Genomic DNA, 18,027 nt, shown 5'->3' on the forward strand with positions numbered 1-18,027 from the left:
AGAAGCCGAACTTTAAAATTCCTATATTACATCTATGTTCTCGAAGAAAGCAAATGTAACATCAACTGATCCTCACAGAGCCATCGAAGGAATAAATTATTCCACACTATCTATAAAGAGAGAGATGGGGAGGGAACAATGAGCTAATTTACATCTCCTGGCCCAGATTAAATACATCCTAGGGTACTGAAAGAGCAGAGGAAATTGCAGAACCACTAGCCAGAATCTTTGCACAATCCTGGAGAACATGAGAAGTCTCAGAAGATTGGAGAAGGGCAAATGTCCCATCTTCAAAAAAAGAAAGAAGATGGAGCCAGGAAATTACAGGCCAGTGAGCCTTACTTTTATACCAGGAAAGATCTTTGAACAAATTATTAAACAGCATGTATGTAAGTACTTGGACATGAATATAGTAACTAACCGGAGCCAGCATGGGTTTGTAGCCAACAAGTCATGCCAGACTACTCTAATATCCTTCTATGATGGAATCACTGACTGGGTGGATCAGGGAAATGCGGTATAGTATATCTCGACTTCCGCAAAACATTTGATAAAGTATCTCACACTATCCTTATTGAAGAAATGACCAAGTTTGTGATTGACAAGGCTACAGTTAGGTGGATTCATAACTGGCTCAATGATCGTACTCAAAGATTGGTAATAAATGGTTGCACAACCAATTGGAAAAGCGTTACAAGTGGGATACCACAAGGCTCTGTCCTGGCCCCAGTGTTACAAATCGGGTCTACAAGGCTCTCTCCTGGAACCAGTGTTACAAGTTGGCGACCGCAAGGCTCTGTCCTGGCCCCAATGTTACAAGTGGGGACCACAAGGCTCTGTCCTGGCCCCAGTGTTACAAGTGGGGCACCACAAGGCTCTGTCCTGGCCCCAGTGTTGTTCAATATTTTAATAAATGATCAAATTTGCAGATGATGTAAAGCTAGGAGGGATAGCTCACACTAGAGAAGACAGAGAAACGATTCAGAAGGATCTAGATAAGCTTGAACAATGGGCAGCGACTAATAGAGGAGGAGAGATACAATATAAACACCCTGCCCACCCCAGAGAAGGACACACGGAGGAGAGGTACAATATATACACCCTGCCCACCCCAGAGGAGGGCACACGGAGGAAAGGTACAATATATACACACTGCCCACCCCAGAGGAGGACACACAGAGGAGAGGTACAAGATATACACACTGCCCACCCCAGAGGAGGACATACGGAGGAGAGATACAATATATACACCCTGCCCACCCCAGAGGAGGGCACACGGAGGAAAGGTACAATATATACACACTGCCCACCCCAGAGGAGGACACACAGAGGAGAGGTACAAGATATACACACTGCCCACCCCAGAGGAGGACATACGGAGGAGAGATACAATATATACACTCTGCCCGCTCCAGAGGAGGACACACAGCGAAGAGGTACAATATATACACACTGCCCACCCCAGAGGAGGACATACGGAGGAGAGATACAATATATACACCCTGCCCGCCCCAGAGGAGGACATACGGAGGAGAGGTACAATATATACACACTGCCCACCCCAGAGGAGGACACACGGAGGAGAGGTTCAATATATGCACCCTGCCCACCCCAGAGGACACGCGGCGGAGAAGTACAATATATACACCCTGCCCACCCCAGAGGAGGACACGCGGAGGAGAGGCACAATATATACACCCTGCCCACCCCAGAGGAGGACACATGGAGGAGAGGTACAATATATACACACTGCCCACCCCAGAGGAGGACACGCGGAGGAGAGGTACAATATATACACACTGCCCACCCGAGAGGAGGACACGCGGAGGAGAGGTACAATATATACACACTGCCCACCCCAGAGGAGGACACACGGAGGAAAGGTACAATATATACACACTGCCCACCCCAGAGGAGGACACACGGAGGAGAGGTACAATATATACACCCTGCCCACCCCAGAGGAGGACACACAGCGGAGAGGTACAATATATACACCCTGCCCACCCCAGAGGAGGACACACAGCGGAGAGGTACAATATATACACACTGCCCACCCCAGAGGAGGACACACAGCGGAGAGGTACAATATATACACACTGCCCACCCCAAAGGAGGATATAGGGAGGAGAGATACAATATAAACACCCTGCCCACCCCAGAGGAGGACACACAGCGGAGAGGTACAATATATACACACTGCCCGCCCCAAAGGAGGACATACGGAGGAGAGATACAATATATACACACTGTCCACCCCAGAGGAGGACACACGGCGGAGAGGTACAATATATACATACTGCCCACCCCAGAGGAGGACACACGGAGGAGAGGTACAATATATACACACTGCCCACCCCAGAGGACACACGGAGGAGAGGTACAATATATACACACTGCCCACCACAGAGGAGGACACACGGCGGAGAGGTACAATATATACACACTGCCCACCCCAGAGGAGGACACACGGCGGAGAGGTACAATATATACGCACTGCCCACCCCAGAGGAGGACACACGGAGGAGAGGTACAATATATATACACACTGCCCACCCCAGAGGAGGACACACGGAGGAGAGGTACAATATATACACACTGCCCACCCCAGAGGAGGACACACGGCGGAGAGGTACAATATATACACACTGCCCGACCCAGAGGAGGAGACACGAAGGAGAGGTACAATATGTACACACTGCCCACCCCAGAGGAGGACATACGGAGGAGAGATACAATATATACACCCTGCCCACCCCAGAGGAGGACACACGGAGGAGGTACAATATATACACACTGCCCACCCCAGAGGAGGACACACGGCGGAGAGATACAATATATACACACTGCCCGACCCAGAGGAGGACACACGGAGGAGAGGTACAATATGTACACACTGCCCACCCCAGAGGAGGACACACGGAGGAGAGGTACAATATATACACACTGCCCACCCCAGAGGAGGACACACGGCGGAGAGGTACAATATATACACACTGCCCACCCCAGAGGAGGACACACGGCGGAGAGGTACAATATATACACACTGCCCGACCCAGAGGAGGACACACGGCGGAGAAGTATAATATATACACACTGCCCGACCCAGAGGAGGACACACATGTCACACATGTAGTGTATATACACACTATGGTGGTGACCCCCATAGTGTATAGTCACATCTATAGTCTGTTCGCTAAGTGACATCATGTCATACAGAATACAGGGGGTGCACAGAGGAGAGTTAAGGGGGACTCACGGTGGGTCCCGTCTTTTCCATGTATCCACTTTTGGTGTAATTGCGGGTAATCTTCGGTAACAACTGGAAGACAGAACGCTGGTCACATGACAGTAATGGTGGCCGCAGTTATATATAAAGCATCGGCCGATCCAGGAATATTCTCAGCTGATTCGAAGTCAGGATTCTGACGTTCTGATAAAATGGTTGACCAACAACTCGCAGCCCCGAGCCAGAGCCCATCCACCTGTCACACGCCCCTCCTAGACCCCGTCTGCCCATTGCCAGCCCTGCGCCAGGGCTCGTCCATCTGTCACACGCCCCTCCTAGACCCCGTCTGCCCGTCACCAGCCCTACGCCAGGGCTCGTCCATCTGTCACACGCCCCTCCTAGACCCCATCTGCCCGTGACCAGCCCTGCGCCAGGGCTCGTCCATTTGTCATACGCCCCTCCTAGACCCCGTCTGCCCATCACCAGCACCGCGCCAGGGCTCGTCCATCTGTCACACGCCCTTCTTAGACCCCATCTGCCCGTCACCAGCCCTGCGCCAGGGCTCGTCCATCTGTCACACGCCCCTCCTAGACCCCGTCACCAGCACCGCGCCAGGGCTCGTCCATCTGTCACACACCCCTCCTAGACGACCCTGTCCACCCGCCACACGCCCCGGGACAGGCACCATCCGCCCGCCACCAGCCTTAAGCCAGGTGTAAGGATCTGAATTGTGTACTTGTTTTGCCTGGCCTTGCCCTTAGTCTGCCGGATCTTGCCCTTATCTAAGATGGAGTTAGTGGCTTCATGGGGGCCATCTTGTTTCCTGTCTGATATTCCTTGTTTCCTGTCTTCTGCATATATGAAGGGACTCTGCACACTATATCTTGCTTGTGTATCTCGTACTTCACCTGCTGCCAAGTTAGAAGGACTTGTATCTTGCCAGTCTCTTCTGTTTATCGGGATTCCCCTTTGCTACCGGTCTGCCTCCCATCTGAAAGACTTTACTTCTCCGGATCTGCTCTGCACCCACCTCCGCTGCGGCCTGCTCACTGCTAGGAGCCCAATCCGAGCTCCAGACCTCTGGATCCTGCATTCCCGGGCTCGAACTCTCATCATCGGTCTGTACTGACAACACCCTTATATTCCTGAGTCTGCATGTCTGCTGCTTGATTCTTAGAGCCTCTGTTTACTTTGCACCTGTTAACTGAAGCCTGTTTTCCTACAGTATACGTTATTGAGTCTTGATATAGCGTGTTTCTGTCTTCACTCTGATCCACGTCACCGGTCTCCATAGAATATCAGAATAATCTTATGACAAGATACACAAGCCTCAAAAAATGGAGATCACTGGGTCAGATTCTATGGAGGTGCGTATGAAAACCTATGCTCATTCGTCACAAAACTTCATGGGGAACTTCAGGTGATAAAAACAAAGTTGGGGGCATTGGAGACTCAAACTAACCATAATGCGAACGTGGCCGATACATCCATTCAGGCCATAGCTACTCACCTCTCAAATGTAGAGACTACAGCTGCAGGTTCAGCCCCGGTTCCAGTTCTGATTCCGGTCCTAGCTTCAACACCAGCTCCGGGTCCAGTCTTTTCCAAGCTCCCACCATTCAGGTTTGGTGGTGAAAGAGAAAAATTTTGTGGGTTCTTAAATCAGTCCCAGCTATACTTTACAGCACGTTCAGCCCAGTTTCCAACTGAATGGGATAAGGTGTTAACCATGATAATGCTGTTAACAAACAAAGCTCTAGCTTGGGCAAACCCCTTGATTGAAACCAATGATGCATGTTTAAATTCTCTAAATGACTTTGTTGCCACAATGTGTCAGATGTTCAATGATCCCAACCGAAACGTCACGGCAGAAACCGTATTATTGACGCTCCGTCGAGGAAAACGGCCTGTCGTAGAATATGCAATGGAATTTCGGATGTGGGTGCTGGATACTACATGGTGCGACTCAGCAAAATATGCAGTGTTCAGGAGGGGTTTATCTGCTACAATTAAGGATGAACTGGCTCGTGGCGAATTACCTACTAACCTGGCAGACTTCATAAATCATTGTATTCGTATAGATATTCGTCTCACAGAACGCCGGCAAGAGAGGTGGGAAGATGCCAACCGTAACAACCCTATACCCTTCCCGTCTCCCTCCAGGGAAGCTCAGAACAAGTCTTTGCCCCAGCCAGAGTCAGAACTTATGCAGGTTGATGCAATTCAGAGAAGTTCCCTCGACGCACGCAAGGAACATCGTTTCAGAGAAAATTTATGCTTTTACTGCGGAAAATCAGGTCACTATATATCAGCTTGTCCCGGAAAAAAATCGCAAGACCACCGCTGCGGTAATCGAATGTGACTTTTCAGATGTATCTTCAGTAACTTCTCACTCAATTTCCCGCAGGAAAAAAATGTTCGAAGGAAATCACGACTTCTCCGACTGTACTTAAGAAGCATCATCACCTGTGAATGTAGTTGTGTTTTCAGTAAGTTCTACTACTTCGGCCTCAAGTGGGTCGAGGAAGGATTCACACTGTTATATCTCCATCAAGATATGGGTTCAATCCAATTGGATTACTAGTTCCGCTATTGTTGACTCTGGAGCCAGTGGCAATTTCATGGACATTATATTTGCTAAAAAACACGGTATACAATCACAGAAGAGAATTTCACCGGTGTTAATGGAGACAGTGGATGGGTCCCCGTTGGTATCTGGGCCGGTAGATCTTGAAACAGCACTGTTGAAAGTCCGTATGGGGGTGTATCATTCAGAGAGACTGTCGTTTTTGTTGATATCTTCCCCTCACTTCGCCATAATCCTAGGATTACCGTGGCTACAACTGCAAAATCCTACTATCAACTGGGAGATTAGGGAATTAGTTTCCAAGTAAGCAGATACCATCAGGAGAACTAGCTTCAGTCGGATCAGCAGGCACAGTTGATTTAAAACTACCAAAAGAATATCAAGATTTTGTAGATGTATGTGACAAGAAAAATGCGGACAAATTGCCGCCACATCGGCCGTACAACTGTCCAGTGGAATTGCTACCTGGTGCTGCGATTCCGTTTGGGAGTATTTATCCTTTGTCCGGGGAAAGAATTGAAAGCCCTCAAGGAGTATATCGACGAAAACCTAACTAAGGGGTTTATACGACCATCTTCTTCCCCAGCAAGTGCTCTAATCTTCTTTGTCAAAAAGAAAGACTGCTCACTCCGACCGTGTATCGATTACCGAGAGCTCAACAAAATTACAGTTAGAAACTCCTATCCGCTCCCACTAATCCCCGAACTACTTGAGAGGGTACGACACGCTAAGATCTTCACAGAGTTAGATCTCCATGGAGCATACAATTTAGTACGGATCCGCCCTGGTGATGAGTGGAAAACAGCCTTCCACTCAAGTTATGGACATTTTGAGTACCTCGTCATGTCCTTCGGTCTTCGTAATGCACCAGCTACATTTCAACACTTGGCAAACGATATTTTCAGAGATGTACTTGATATATTCGTTGTGATTTATTTGGATGACATCTTAATTTTTTCCAGCAACATCGAGGACCATCAGCAGCACATGAGAATGGTTTTGGATCGTCTATGGCAGAATCATTTATACATCAAGCTGGAGAAATGTGAGCTCCACAAAATGGAAATCCAATTCTTGCATGGATGCAAGCAAGACGCAAGCCATTCAGGAGTGGCCAATTCCCAAGACAGTGAGGGAGGTGCAACGATTTATTGGATTCGCCAATTTTTACAGACGGTTCATTAAAATTTTTTCGGAGATCGTCGCACCCATTACTCAACTGACTCGGAAGAAGACGCCATTTGTTTGGTCACCACAAGCACAGACAGCATTTTCCAGATTGAAGTCTAAATTTACGTCGGTTCCCATCCTCGTATACCCAGATCCGGACCGGGCCTTCATAGTGGAAGTGGACGCATCAGACTGTGCTATAGGGGCCATACTCTCGCAAAGAACAGGTGAGAAAGACCTTCTACATCCTTGTGCTTTTCTTTCCCAAAGGTTGTCACCCGCAGAGAGGAATTATGACGTTGGGAATAAGGAGCTGTTGGCTATTATAACTGCATTTAAAGAATGGAGGCATCTTCTACAGGAGGCGTCCCAACAGATTGTCATACTCACGGACCACCGAAACCTTGAATTCATGAGGTCGATGAGATGTCTAAAACCCAGACAGGCTCGATGGAATCTATTCCTTAACCAGCTTGATTTCATTATTTCCTATAGGCCGGGCTCTCGCAACGGGAAGGCCGATGCACTGTCTAGGATTCATTCAGATGATGTAACTCCAGCCTTGCCTCCGAGGACCATACTCTCGGAAAATAACTTCATAGGTGTTTTACACAATCAAGATCTATTAACGGATATTAAGGAAGCTTATGCTGCAGATCCACTTCTGATCCGACCACCCAGTCATGTAAATCTAACCTTGAAAAACAGACTTTGGTTCCAGAGACATCGTCTGTATATTCCGGAAACGGTGAGATTAAGTGTACTAAAATTAATGCATGACTCTAAGATCACCGGCCATAGAGGGGTCCAGAAAACTCAGGAATTCATATCTCGCTTCTTTTGGTGGCCGACCTACCGGAAAGACGTTCAACATTATGTTTTCGTCATGTGAGGTATGTGCCAGATCAAAAATTCCCCGCTCCTCACCTACTGGACTGTTGCAACCTCTCCCTATCCCATCTCATCCATGGGGGTCTATGTCAATGGACTTTATCGTAGAGTTGCCTACTTCGAAAGGAAAAAACACAATTTTAGTAGTGGTTGACCGGTTAACCAAGGCTGCTCATTTCATCCCCTGTACCGGTTTAACAACAGCCACCTCAAGATTTTGGCAAAGCTTCTGTGCTGCTCTGGACATCAAGGTAAATTTGTCATCTGCTTTCCATCCGCAGTCTAACGGCCAAACTGAACGGACCAATCAGACCTTGGAGCAGTACTTACGTTGCTACGTGTGCCATTTACAAGATGATTGGGTGAATTTACTCCCACTGGCTGAATTCACGTATAATAATTCACAGTGTGCGTCCACCAAACAGTCTCCATTCTTTGCTAACAAAGGATACCATCCCAGTATTCTCCCTCGACTCCCGATAGACATGTCCATGCCCGCAGTAGCCGACCGCATTACGTCTCTTCAACAGAATTTGGAGGCTCTGAAACAAACGCTGGCCACAGCTCAGGAAAGATACAAAAAGGCAGCAGACAGGTTCCGCAAACCAACACCAACATACAAGGTAGGAGACATGGTTTGGCTTTCAACAAAAAACTTGAAGCTCAGGGTTCCAACATCGAAACTGGGGCAAAAATATGTTGGCCCGTACAAAATCATCAGCATAGTAAGTTCCGTAGCCTGCCCACTCAAGTTGCCTAATTCTTTGAAAATACATCCTGTTTTTCATGTCTCCCTGCTTAAACCGGTAGTATCGAATCCATTTCCCGGACGCACATGCGTTCCTCCTAATCCAGTTCTCATTGACGGGCAAGAAGAATTCATCGTGGAGAAGATCATCGATTCTCGGATCCATACGAGACGACTTCAGTATTTGGTGAAATGGCAAGGGTACTCGCCTGACGAGAATTCCTGGGAACCTCAGGAGAGAATGTCCACGCTCCTCGCCTGATCCAACAGTTCCACAGCAGATACCCCAATAAACCAGGTCTGAAATCGTCCAGAGGACATCTTTTAAGAGGAGAGTAATGTAAGCATCTGAATTGTGTACCTGTTTTGCCTGACCTTGCCCATAGTCTGCCGGATTTTGCCCTTATCTAAGATGGAGTTAGTGGCTTCACGGGGGCCAACTTGTTTCCTGTCTGATATTCCTTGTTTCCTGTCTGCTGCATATATGAAGGGACTCTGCACACTATACCTTGCTTGTGTATCTCGTATTTCACCTGCTGCCAAGTTAGAAGGACTTGTATCTTGCCTGTCTCTTCTGTTCAGCGGGATTCCCAGTTTGCTACCGGTCTGCCTCCCATCTGACTTTACTTCTCCGGATCTGCTCTGCACCCACCTCCGCTGCGGCCTGCTCACTGCTAGGAGCCCAGTCCGGGCTCCGGACCTTTGGATCCTGCATTCCTGGGCTTGAACTCTCATCATCGGTCTGTACTGACAACACCCTTATATTTCTGAGTCTGCATATGTCTGCTGCTTGATTCTTAGAACCTCTGTTTACTTTGCGCCTGTTTTCCTACAATATACTTTATTGAGTCTTGATATAGCGTGTTTCTGTCTTCACTCTGATCCACGTCACCGGTCTCCATAGAATATCAGAATAATCTTATGACACCAGGCCTCATCTGTCCATCACACGCCCCATGCCAGGCCCCGTCCATCTGTCCGTCACATGCCCTACTCCAGGCCCCGTCCATCTGTCCATCACACGCCCCACTCCAGGCCCCGTCCATCCGTCCGTCACACGCCCCACTCCAGGCCCCGTCCATCCGTCCGTCACACTCTAGGCCCTGTACATCCGTCCGTCACACGCCCCACTCCAGGCCCTGTCCATCCGTCACCCACCCCACACCAGGCCCCTTCCTTCCATCACCCGCCCCTCACCGGGGCCCTTCCTTCCATCCCACGCCAGGCCCCATCCATCCATCACACGCCCCACTCCAGGCCCCGTCCATCCATCACACGCCCCACTCCAGGCCCCGTCCATCCGTCCGTCATACGCCCCACTCCAGGCCCCATCCATCTGTCACACGCCCCACTCCAGGACTCGTCCATCCATCCGTCATACGCCCCATTCCTGGCCCCGTCCGTCGCATGCCCCACTCCAGGCCCTGTCCATCCATCCATCACATGCCCCACTCCAGGCCCTGTCCGTCCGTCACACGCCCCACTCCGGGCCCCGTCCATCTGTCCGTCACACGCCCCACTCCAGGCCCCGTCCATCCATCACACGCCCCACTTCAGGTTCTGTCCGTCCGACACACCCCACACCACGCCCCATCCTTCCATCACACGCCCCACTCCAGGCCCCGTCCGTCCATCACCCACCCCACACCAGGTCCCTTCCTTCCATCACACGTCCCACGCCAGGCCCCATCCGTCCATCACACGCCCCACTCCAGGCCCCATCCATCCATCACACGCCCCACTCCAGGCCCCGTCCATCAAACGCCCCAAACCAGGCCCCTTCCATCACCTGCCCCACACCAGGCCCCTTCCATCACCTGCCCCACACCAGGCACCTTCCATCACCCGCCCCACACCAGGCCCTTCCTTCCATCACACGCCCCATGCCAGGCCCCGTCTGTCCATCACACACCCCACACCAGGCCCCGTCCGTCCGTTGCTTCCTGGTAAAAGACTCCTGTGAATAATTTCTGAAGGATGAAAATCATCAGTCTCTTCCTGCCGAGACACCAGGGATTTACCGGACACATTCCCAGCAGCCTCTGCAGAACAGGAATGTGGTCCGGCCGATTCATCAGATACCGACACCCGTTATGTACTCCCCTGACCGGATCACACGCAGGCAATCCACCGCAATCTCTGCAAGCTCCGGCCTTGCACATGATTCTTTCCCAACCCCAGAGTGCGTCATTCTCCCCATCACTGGATCATGCACCATTCTCCCCATCGCTGGATCATGTGCCATTCTGTCCCATCACTGGATCACACGCCATTCTGCCCCATCACTGGGTCACGTGCCATTCTGCCCCATCACTGGATCATGCACCATTCTCCCCATCACTGGATCACGCACCATTCTCCCCATCACTGGATCACACGCCATTCTGCCCCATCACTGGATCACATGCCATTCTTCTCCATCACTAAATCACATGCCATTCTCCCCATCACTGGATCACTTGCCATTCTGCCCCATCACTGGATCATGCACCATTCTGCCCCATCACTAAATCACGCACGATTCTCCCTAATCACTGGATCACGTGTCATTCTCCGCCATCACTGGATTATGCACCATTCTGCCCCATCACTAAATCACACGCCATTCTCCCCATCACTGGATCACTTGCCATTCTGCCCCATCACTGGATCATGCACCATTCTGCCCCATCACTAAATCACACACCATTCTCCCTAATCACTGGATCACGTGTCATTCTCCGCCATCACTGGATTATGCACCATTCTCCCCATCACTGGATCACGTGCCATTCTGCCCCATCACTAAATCACGCACCATTCTCCCCATCACTGGATCACACACCATTCTGCCCCATCACTGGATCACACACCATTCTGCCCCATCACTAAATCACACGCCATTCTCCCCATCACTGGATCATGCGCCATTCTGCTCCATCACTGGATCATGCACTATTCTCCTCATGACTGGATCACACGCCATTCTGCCCCATCACTGGATCACACGCCATTCTGCTCCATCACTAAGTCACACACCATTGTCCCCATCACTGGATCACACACCATTCTCCCCATCACTGGATCATGCACCATTCTGCCCCATCACTAAATCACGCACCATTCTCCCTAATCACTGGATCACGTGTCATTCTCCGCCATCACTGGATTATGCACCATTCTCCCCATCACTGGATCACGTGCCATTCTGCCCCATCACTGGATCATGCACCATTCTGCCCCATCACTAAATCACACGCCATTCTGCCCATCACTGGATCATGTGCCATTCTGCCCCATCGTGATATCACACGCCATTCTGCGCCATCCTTTCGTCACACGCCCCACACCAAGCCCCGTCCGTCCTTCACACTCCCCACATCAGGCCCCGTCCATCCATCACACGCTCCACGCCAGGCCCTGTCCATCCTTCACACTCCCCACGCCAGGCCCCGTCCATCCATCACACGCTCCACACCAGGCCCCGTCCGTCCTTCACACTCCCCACGCCATGCCCCGTCCATCCATCACACGCTCCACGCCAGGCCCCGTCCATCCATCACACGCTCCACGCCAGGCCCCGTCCATCCATCACACGCTCCACGCCAGGCCCCGTCCATCCATCACACGGTCCACGCCAGGCCCCGTCCGTCCTTCACATTCCCCACGCCAGGCCCTGTCCATCCTTCACACTCCCCACGTCAGGCCCCGTCCGTTCTTCACACTCCCCACGCCAGGCCCCGTCCATTCATCACACTCCCCACGCCAGGCCCCGTCCATCCATCACACGCTCCACGCCAGGCCCCATCCATCCTTCACACTCCCCACGTCAGGCCCCGTCCGTTCTTCACACTCCCCACGCCAGGCCCCGTCCATCCATCACACGCTCCACGCCAGGCCCCGTCCATCCTTCACACTCTCCACACCAGGCCCCGTCCATCTGTCGCCACGCCAGGCCCCGTCCATCTGTCACCGCGCCATGCCAGGCCCCGTCCGTTCTTCACACACCCCACACCAGGCCCCGTCCATCCTTCACACTCCCCACACCAGGCCCCGTCCATCCTTCACACTCCCCACACCAGGCCCCATCCGTCACATGCCCCACACCAGGCCCCGTCCATCTGTCGCCACTCCAGGCCCCGTCCATCTGTCACCGCGCCATGCCAGGCCCTGTCAGTCCTTCACACACCCCACACCAGGCCCTGTCCATCCTTCACACTCCCCACACCAGGCCCCGTCCACCCGTCACCGCGCCACGCCAGGCACCGTCCGTCTGTCACCGCCACACGCCAGGTCCTGCCCGTCCTTCACACACCCCACACCAGGCCCTATCTGTCCTTCGCCAGGCCCTGTCCGTCATCACCCACCCCCCCCCCCCCCCGCCAGGCCTTGTCTGTCCTTCACGCACCCCACACCAGGCCCCGTCCGTCCGTTGCTTCCCGGTAAAAGTCTCCTGTGAATAATTTCTGAAGGATGAAAATCATCAGTCTCTTCCTGCCGAGACACCAGGGATTTACCGGACACGTTCCCAGCAGCCTCTGCAGAACAGGAATGTGGTCCGGCCGGTTCATCAGATACCGACACCCGTTATGTACTCCCCTGACCGGATCACACGCAGGCAATCCACCGCAATCTCTGCAAGCTCCGGCCTTGCACATGATTCTTTCCCAACCCCAGAGTGCGTCATTCTCCCCATCACTGGATCACGTGCCATTCTGCCTCATCACTGGATCACGTGCCATTCTGCCTGATCACTGGATCACACGCCATTTTCCCCATCATTGCATCATGTGTCATTCTCCCCATCACTACATGAAGTGCCATTCACCCCCATCACTTGATCACGCGCCATTCACCCCATCACTGGATCACGCGTCATTCACCCTCATCACTTGATCACACGCCATTCACCCCATCACTGGATCACGCGCGATTCTCCCCCATCACTGGATCACACGCCATTCACCCCCATCACTGGATCTCATGTCATTCTCCCCATCACTGGATCACACGCCATTCACCCCCATCACTGGATCTCATGTCATTCTCCCCATCACTGGATCGCACGCCATTCACACCCATCACTGGATCACGCGCCATTTACCCCCATCACTGGATCACACGCCATTCTCCCCATCACTGGATCACACGCCATTCACCCCATCACTGGATCACACGCCATTCTCCCCATCACTGGATCACACGCCATTCTCCCCATCACTGGATCACACGCCATTCACCCCATCACTGGATCACACGCCATTCTCCCCATCACTGGATCACACGCCATTCACCCCATCACTGGATCACACGCCATTCACCCCATCACTGGATCACACGCCATTCTCCCCATCACTGGATCACATGCCATTCACCCCCATCACTGGATCACACGCCATTCACCCCCATCACTGGATCTCATGTCATTCTCCCCATCACTGGATCGCACGCCATTCACACCCATCACTGGATCACGCGCCATTTACCCCCATCACTGGATCACACGCCATTCTCCCCATCACTGGATCACACGCCATTCACCCCATCACTGGATCACACGCCATTCTCCCCATCACTGGATCACACGCCATTCTCCCCATCACTGGATCACACGCCATTCACCCCATCACTGGATCACACGCCATTCTCCCCATCACTGGATCACACGCCATTCACCCCATCACTGGATCACACGCCATTCACCCCATCACTGGATCACACGCCATTCTCCCCATCACTGGATCACATGCCATTCACCCCCATCACTGGATCACACGCCATTCACCCCCATCACTGGATCACACGCCATTCTCACCATCACTGGATCACACGCCATTCACCCCCATCACTGGATCACACGCCATTCACCCCCATCACTGGATCACACGCCATTCACCCCATCACTGGATCACACGCCATTCTCCCCATCACTGGATCACACGCCATTCACCCCCATCACTGGATCACACGCCATTCACCCCCATCACTGGATCACACGCCATTCTCCCCATCACTGGATCACATGCCATTCACCCCCATCACTGGATCACACGCCATTCACCCCATCACTGGATCACACGCCATTCACCCCATCACTGGATCACACGCCATTCTCCCCATCACTGGATCACATGCCATTCACCCCCATCACTGGATCACACGCCATTCACCCGCATCACTGGATCGCACGCCATTCTCCCCATCACTGGATCGCACGCCATTCTCCCCATCACTGGATCGCACGCCATTCACCCCCATCACTGGATCACACGCCATTCACCCCCATCACTGGATCACACACCATTCACCCCCATCACTGGATCACACACCATTCTCCCCCATCACTGGATCACATGCCATTCTCTCCCATCAGAAGATCACACTCTCGGCTCCGCACCCTTACCTCGACCTCTGGAGTGTTCGGGAACATCTTCTTCAAGTAGTGGAATCGCGCTGCGCGGAGGACGTTGTACCAAGTGACAATTTCCTGCCATCACAAGACGAGGGTTAGGGACAGACCTGAATGCAGGTGAGGGGCACTGTGGGTGAGATGTCAAGCAGGGGGTGGCGGCACTCACCTCCCCCTCCTTGTGGTACACGTAGATACTCCTGGTCCGCCCGCCCTGCACACAGGTGATCTCCAGCCCATGCTCCATCTCCATCTTCTCGCACTGGAACGTGGCGTTCAGGTTCTGGATAGGAAACCGCCCTCGGGGTGTATGGCGCTGAGGGCGAGAAAACATGCAGCGAATCCCCCAATACCTGCGGGCTCCAGTCCCCGGGCGAGGCCCCAGTCCGGAGATTAGCGGCCCAGGCATGCACTCCCTCGACCTCTGGAGATTAGTGGCGCAGGAGCGCACTCCCTCGACCTCTGGAGATTAGTGGCACAGGCGCGCACTCCCTCGACCTCTGGAGATTAGTGGCGCAGGCGCGCACTCCCTCGGCCTCTGGAGATTAGCGGCCCAGGCATGCACTCCCTCGACCTCTGGAGATTAGCGGCTCAGGCATGCACTCCCTCGACCTCTGGAGATTAGTGGCGCAGGCGCGCACTCCCTCGACCTCTGGAGATTAGTGGCGCAGGCGCGCACTCCCTCGACCTCTGGAGATTAGTGGCGCAGGAGCGCACTCCCTCGACCTCTAGAGATTAGTGGCGCAGGCACACACTCCCTCGGCCTCTGGAGATTAGTGGCGCAGGCGCGCACTCCCTTGACCTCTGGAGATTAGTGGCGCAAGCGCGCACTCCCTCGACCTCTGGAGATTAGCGGTGCAGGCATGCACTCCCTCGGCCTCTGGACATTAGCGGCTCAGGCACGCACTCCCTCGACCTCTGGAGATTAGTGGCGAAGGCATGCACTCCCTCGGCCTCTGGAGATTACCGGCTCAGGTACGCACTCCCTTGGCCTCTGGAGATTAGCGGTGCAGGCATGCACTCCCTCGGCCTCTGGAGAATAGCGGCGCAGGCGCGCACTGCCTCGGCCTCTGGAGATTAGTGGCGCAGACGCGCACTCCCTCGACCTCTGGAGATTAGCGGTGCAGGCATGCACTCCCTCGGCCTCTGGAGATTAGCGGTGCAGGCACACACTCCCACGGCCTTTGGAGATTAGCGGTGCAGGCGCGTACTCCCTCGACCTCTGGAGATTAGCGGCGCAGGCACGCACTCCCTCGACCTCTAGAGATTAGCGGCGAAGGCATGCACTTCCTCGACCTCTGGAGATTAGCGGCGAAGGCACGCACTCCCTCGACCTCTGGAGATTAGCGGCTCAGGCACGCACTCCCTCGGCCTCTGGAGATTAGCGGCTCAGGCACGCACTCCCTCGGCCTCTGGAGATTAGCGGCTCAGGCACGCACTCCCTCGGCCTCTGGAGATTAGCGGCACAGGCACAAACTCCCTCGGCCTCTGGAGATTAGCGGCGAAGGCACGCACTCCCTCGGCCTCTGGAGATTAGCGGCACAGGAGCGCACTCACTTTGTCATTCATGCAGTAGGTCAGCAGGCCATCACTCTTGGAGAATGTGAACAGTCTCTCCAGGAATTGTCCACTGCTTCTTCCTTTCTTCCACAGGACGCCTTCTTTAAAATCTGTCAGAGACAAATTGGAGACCATGTACTGGACACCTGAGGCCAACGTCCGCGCACCCAGACCGGGCCTGTACCACAAGTACTGCACTTACCGACGGCGTAGCGACATGGCTCACCGAACCTGAACTCCTGACGTTCGTACTTCGCTCGGATCCATTGTTCCCTTAATACCCTAAAGGAAAAACAACAACGGAGAGGTCACATTCTGCTCCCCCGGCTTCAGACACCTGTGCTCCCCCGGCTTCAGACACCTGCTCCCCCGGCTTCAGACACCTGCTGCCCCGGCCTCAGACACCTGCTCCCCCGGCTTCAGACACCTGCTCCCCCGGCTTCAGACACCTGCTCCCCCGGCCTCAGACACCTGCTCCCCCGGCCTCAGACACCTGCTCCCCCGGCCTCAGACACCTGCTCCCCCGGCCTCAGACACCTGCTCCCCCGGCCTCAGACACCTGCTCCCCCGGCCTCAGACACCTGCTCCCCCGGCCTCAGACACCTGCTCCCCCGGCCTCAGACACCTGCTCCCCCGGCCTCAGACACCTGCTCCCCCGGGCTCAGACACCTGCTCCCCCGGCCTCAAACACCTGCTCCCCCGACCTCAGACACCTGGTCCCCCGGCCTCAGACACCTGCTCCCCCGGCCTCAGACACCTGCGCTCCCCCGGCCTCAGACACCTGCTCCCCCGGCCTCAGACACCTGCTCCCCCGGCCTCAAGACACCTGCGCTCCCTGGCCTCAGACACCAGCGTCATGGCCCCGTGTCGTCTACGTACTTGCAGTCCTTCTCAGTGGGCCGGTAATAATACGGAGGCACGAAGGCTTCATATTCCTCTCTGGCTCTTCTGTTCCCGTGACTCTGCAGGAACTGAGAAAAGAAAAAGTATTCACAAAACAAAATCGGCGGGGGCCCGGAATACAGAGGAGCCCAAAGATCTAGAGGGGCCCGGTATACAAAAGAGCCTGGTATACAGAAGAGCCCGATATGTAGAGAGCCTTGGGATACAGAGGGGCCCGATATATAGCGGGTCCCTGTATATAGGAGGGGTGACGGGGCCCGGTATATAGTGGGACCCTGTACATAGGAGGGGTGGTGGGGCCCGGTATATAGCGGGTCCCCTGTATATAAGAGGGGTGGCGGGGCCTGGTAAAAGCTGGAACCTGAATGTAGGAGGGGTGGCGAGTCCCTGATTATAGGAGGGTTGGCGGGGCCTGGTATATAGCTGGTACCTGAATGTAGGAGGGGTGGCGGGTCCCTGTATATAGGAGGGGTGGCGGGGCCCGGTATATAGCAGGTCCCTGTATATAGGAGGGGTGGCGGGGCCCTGTATATTACGGAGCAGTGTGGAAT

At 53.6% G+C, this 18,027-nt stretch overlaps 1 protein-coding gene across 3 annotated transcripts in view; it reads right to left on the bottom strand.

Moving 5' to 3' along the window:
- Positions 1–18,027, bottom strand: part of ADAP2 (ArfGAP with dual PH domains 2) — a 172,421-nt gene that overhangs the window by 35,868 nt on the left and 118,526 nt on the right. For 2 of the 3 annotated variants that reach the window (XM_069748748.1, XM_069748749.1), the window contains exons 3-8: positions 17,453–17,544; positions 16,776–16,855; positions 16,571–16,683; positions 15,183–15,329; positions 15,008–15,091; positions 3,260–3,322 (exon numbers count right to left, since the gene is read on the bottom strand). In XM_069748748.1, the coding sequence (XP_069604849.1) occupies positions 3,260–3,322; positions 15,008–15,091; positions 15,183–15,329; positions 16,571–16,683; positions 16,776–16,855; positions 17,453–17,544 (579 nt within the window). The remainder of the gene's footprint in view (positions 1–3,259; positions 3,323–15,007; positions 15,092–15,182; positions 15,330–16,570; positions 16,684–16,775; positions 16,856–17,452; positions 17,545–18,027) is intronic. The other variant, XM_069748750.1, reaches the window with a different exon arrangement.

Source organism: Ranitomeya imitator, chromosome 2 (genome assembly GCF_032444005.1).
Source record: "Ranitomeya imitator isolate aRanImi1 chromosome 2, aRanImi1.pri, whole genome shotgun sequence".
NCBI lineage: Eukaryota > Metazoa > Chordata > Amphibia > Anura > Dendrobatidae > Ranitomeya > Ranitomeya imitator.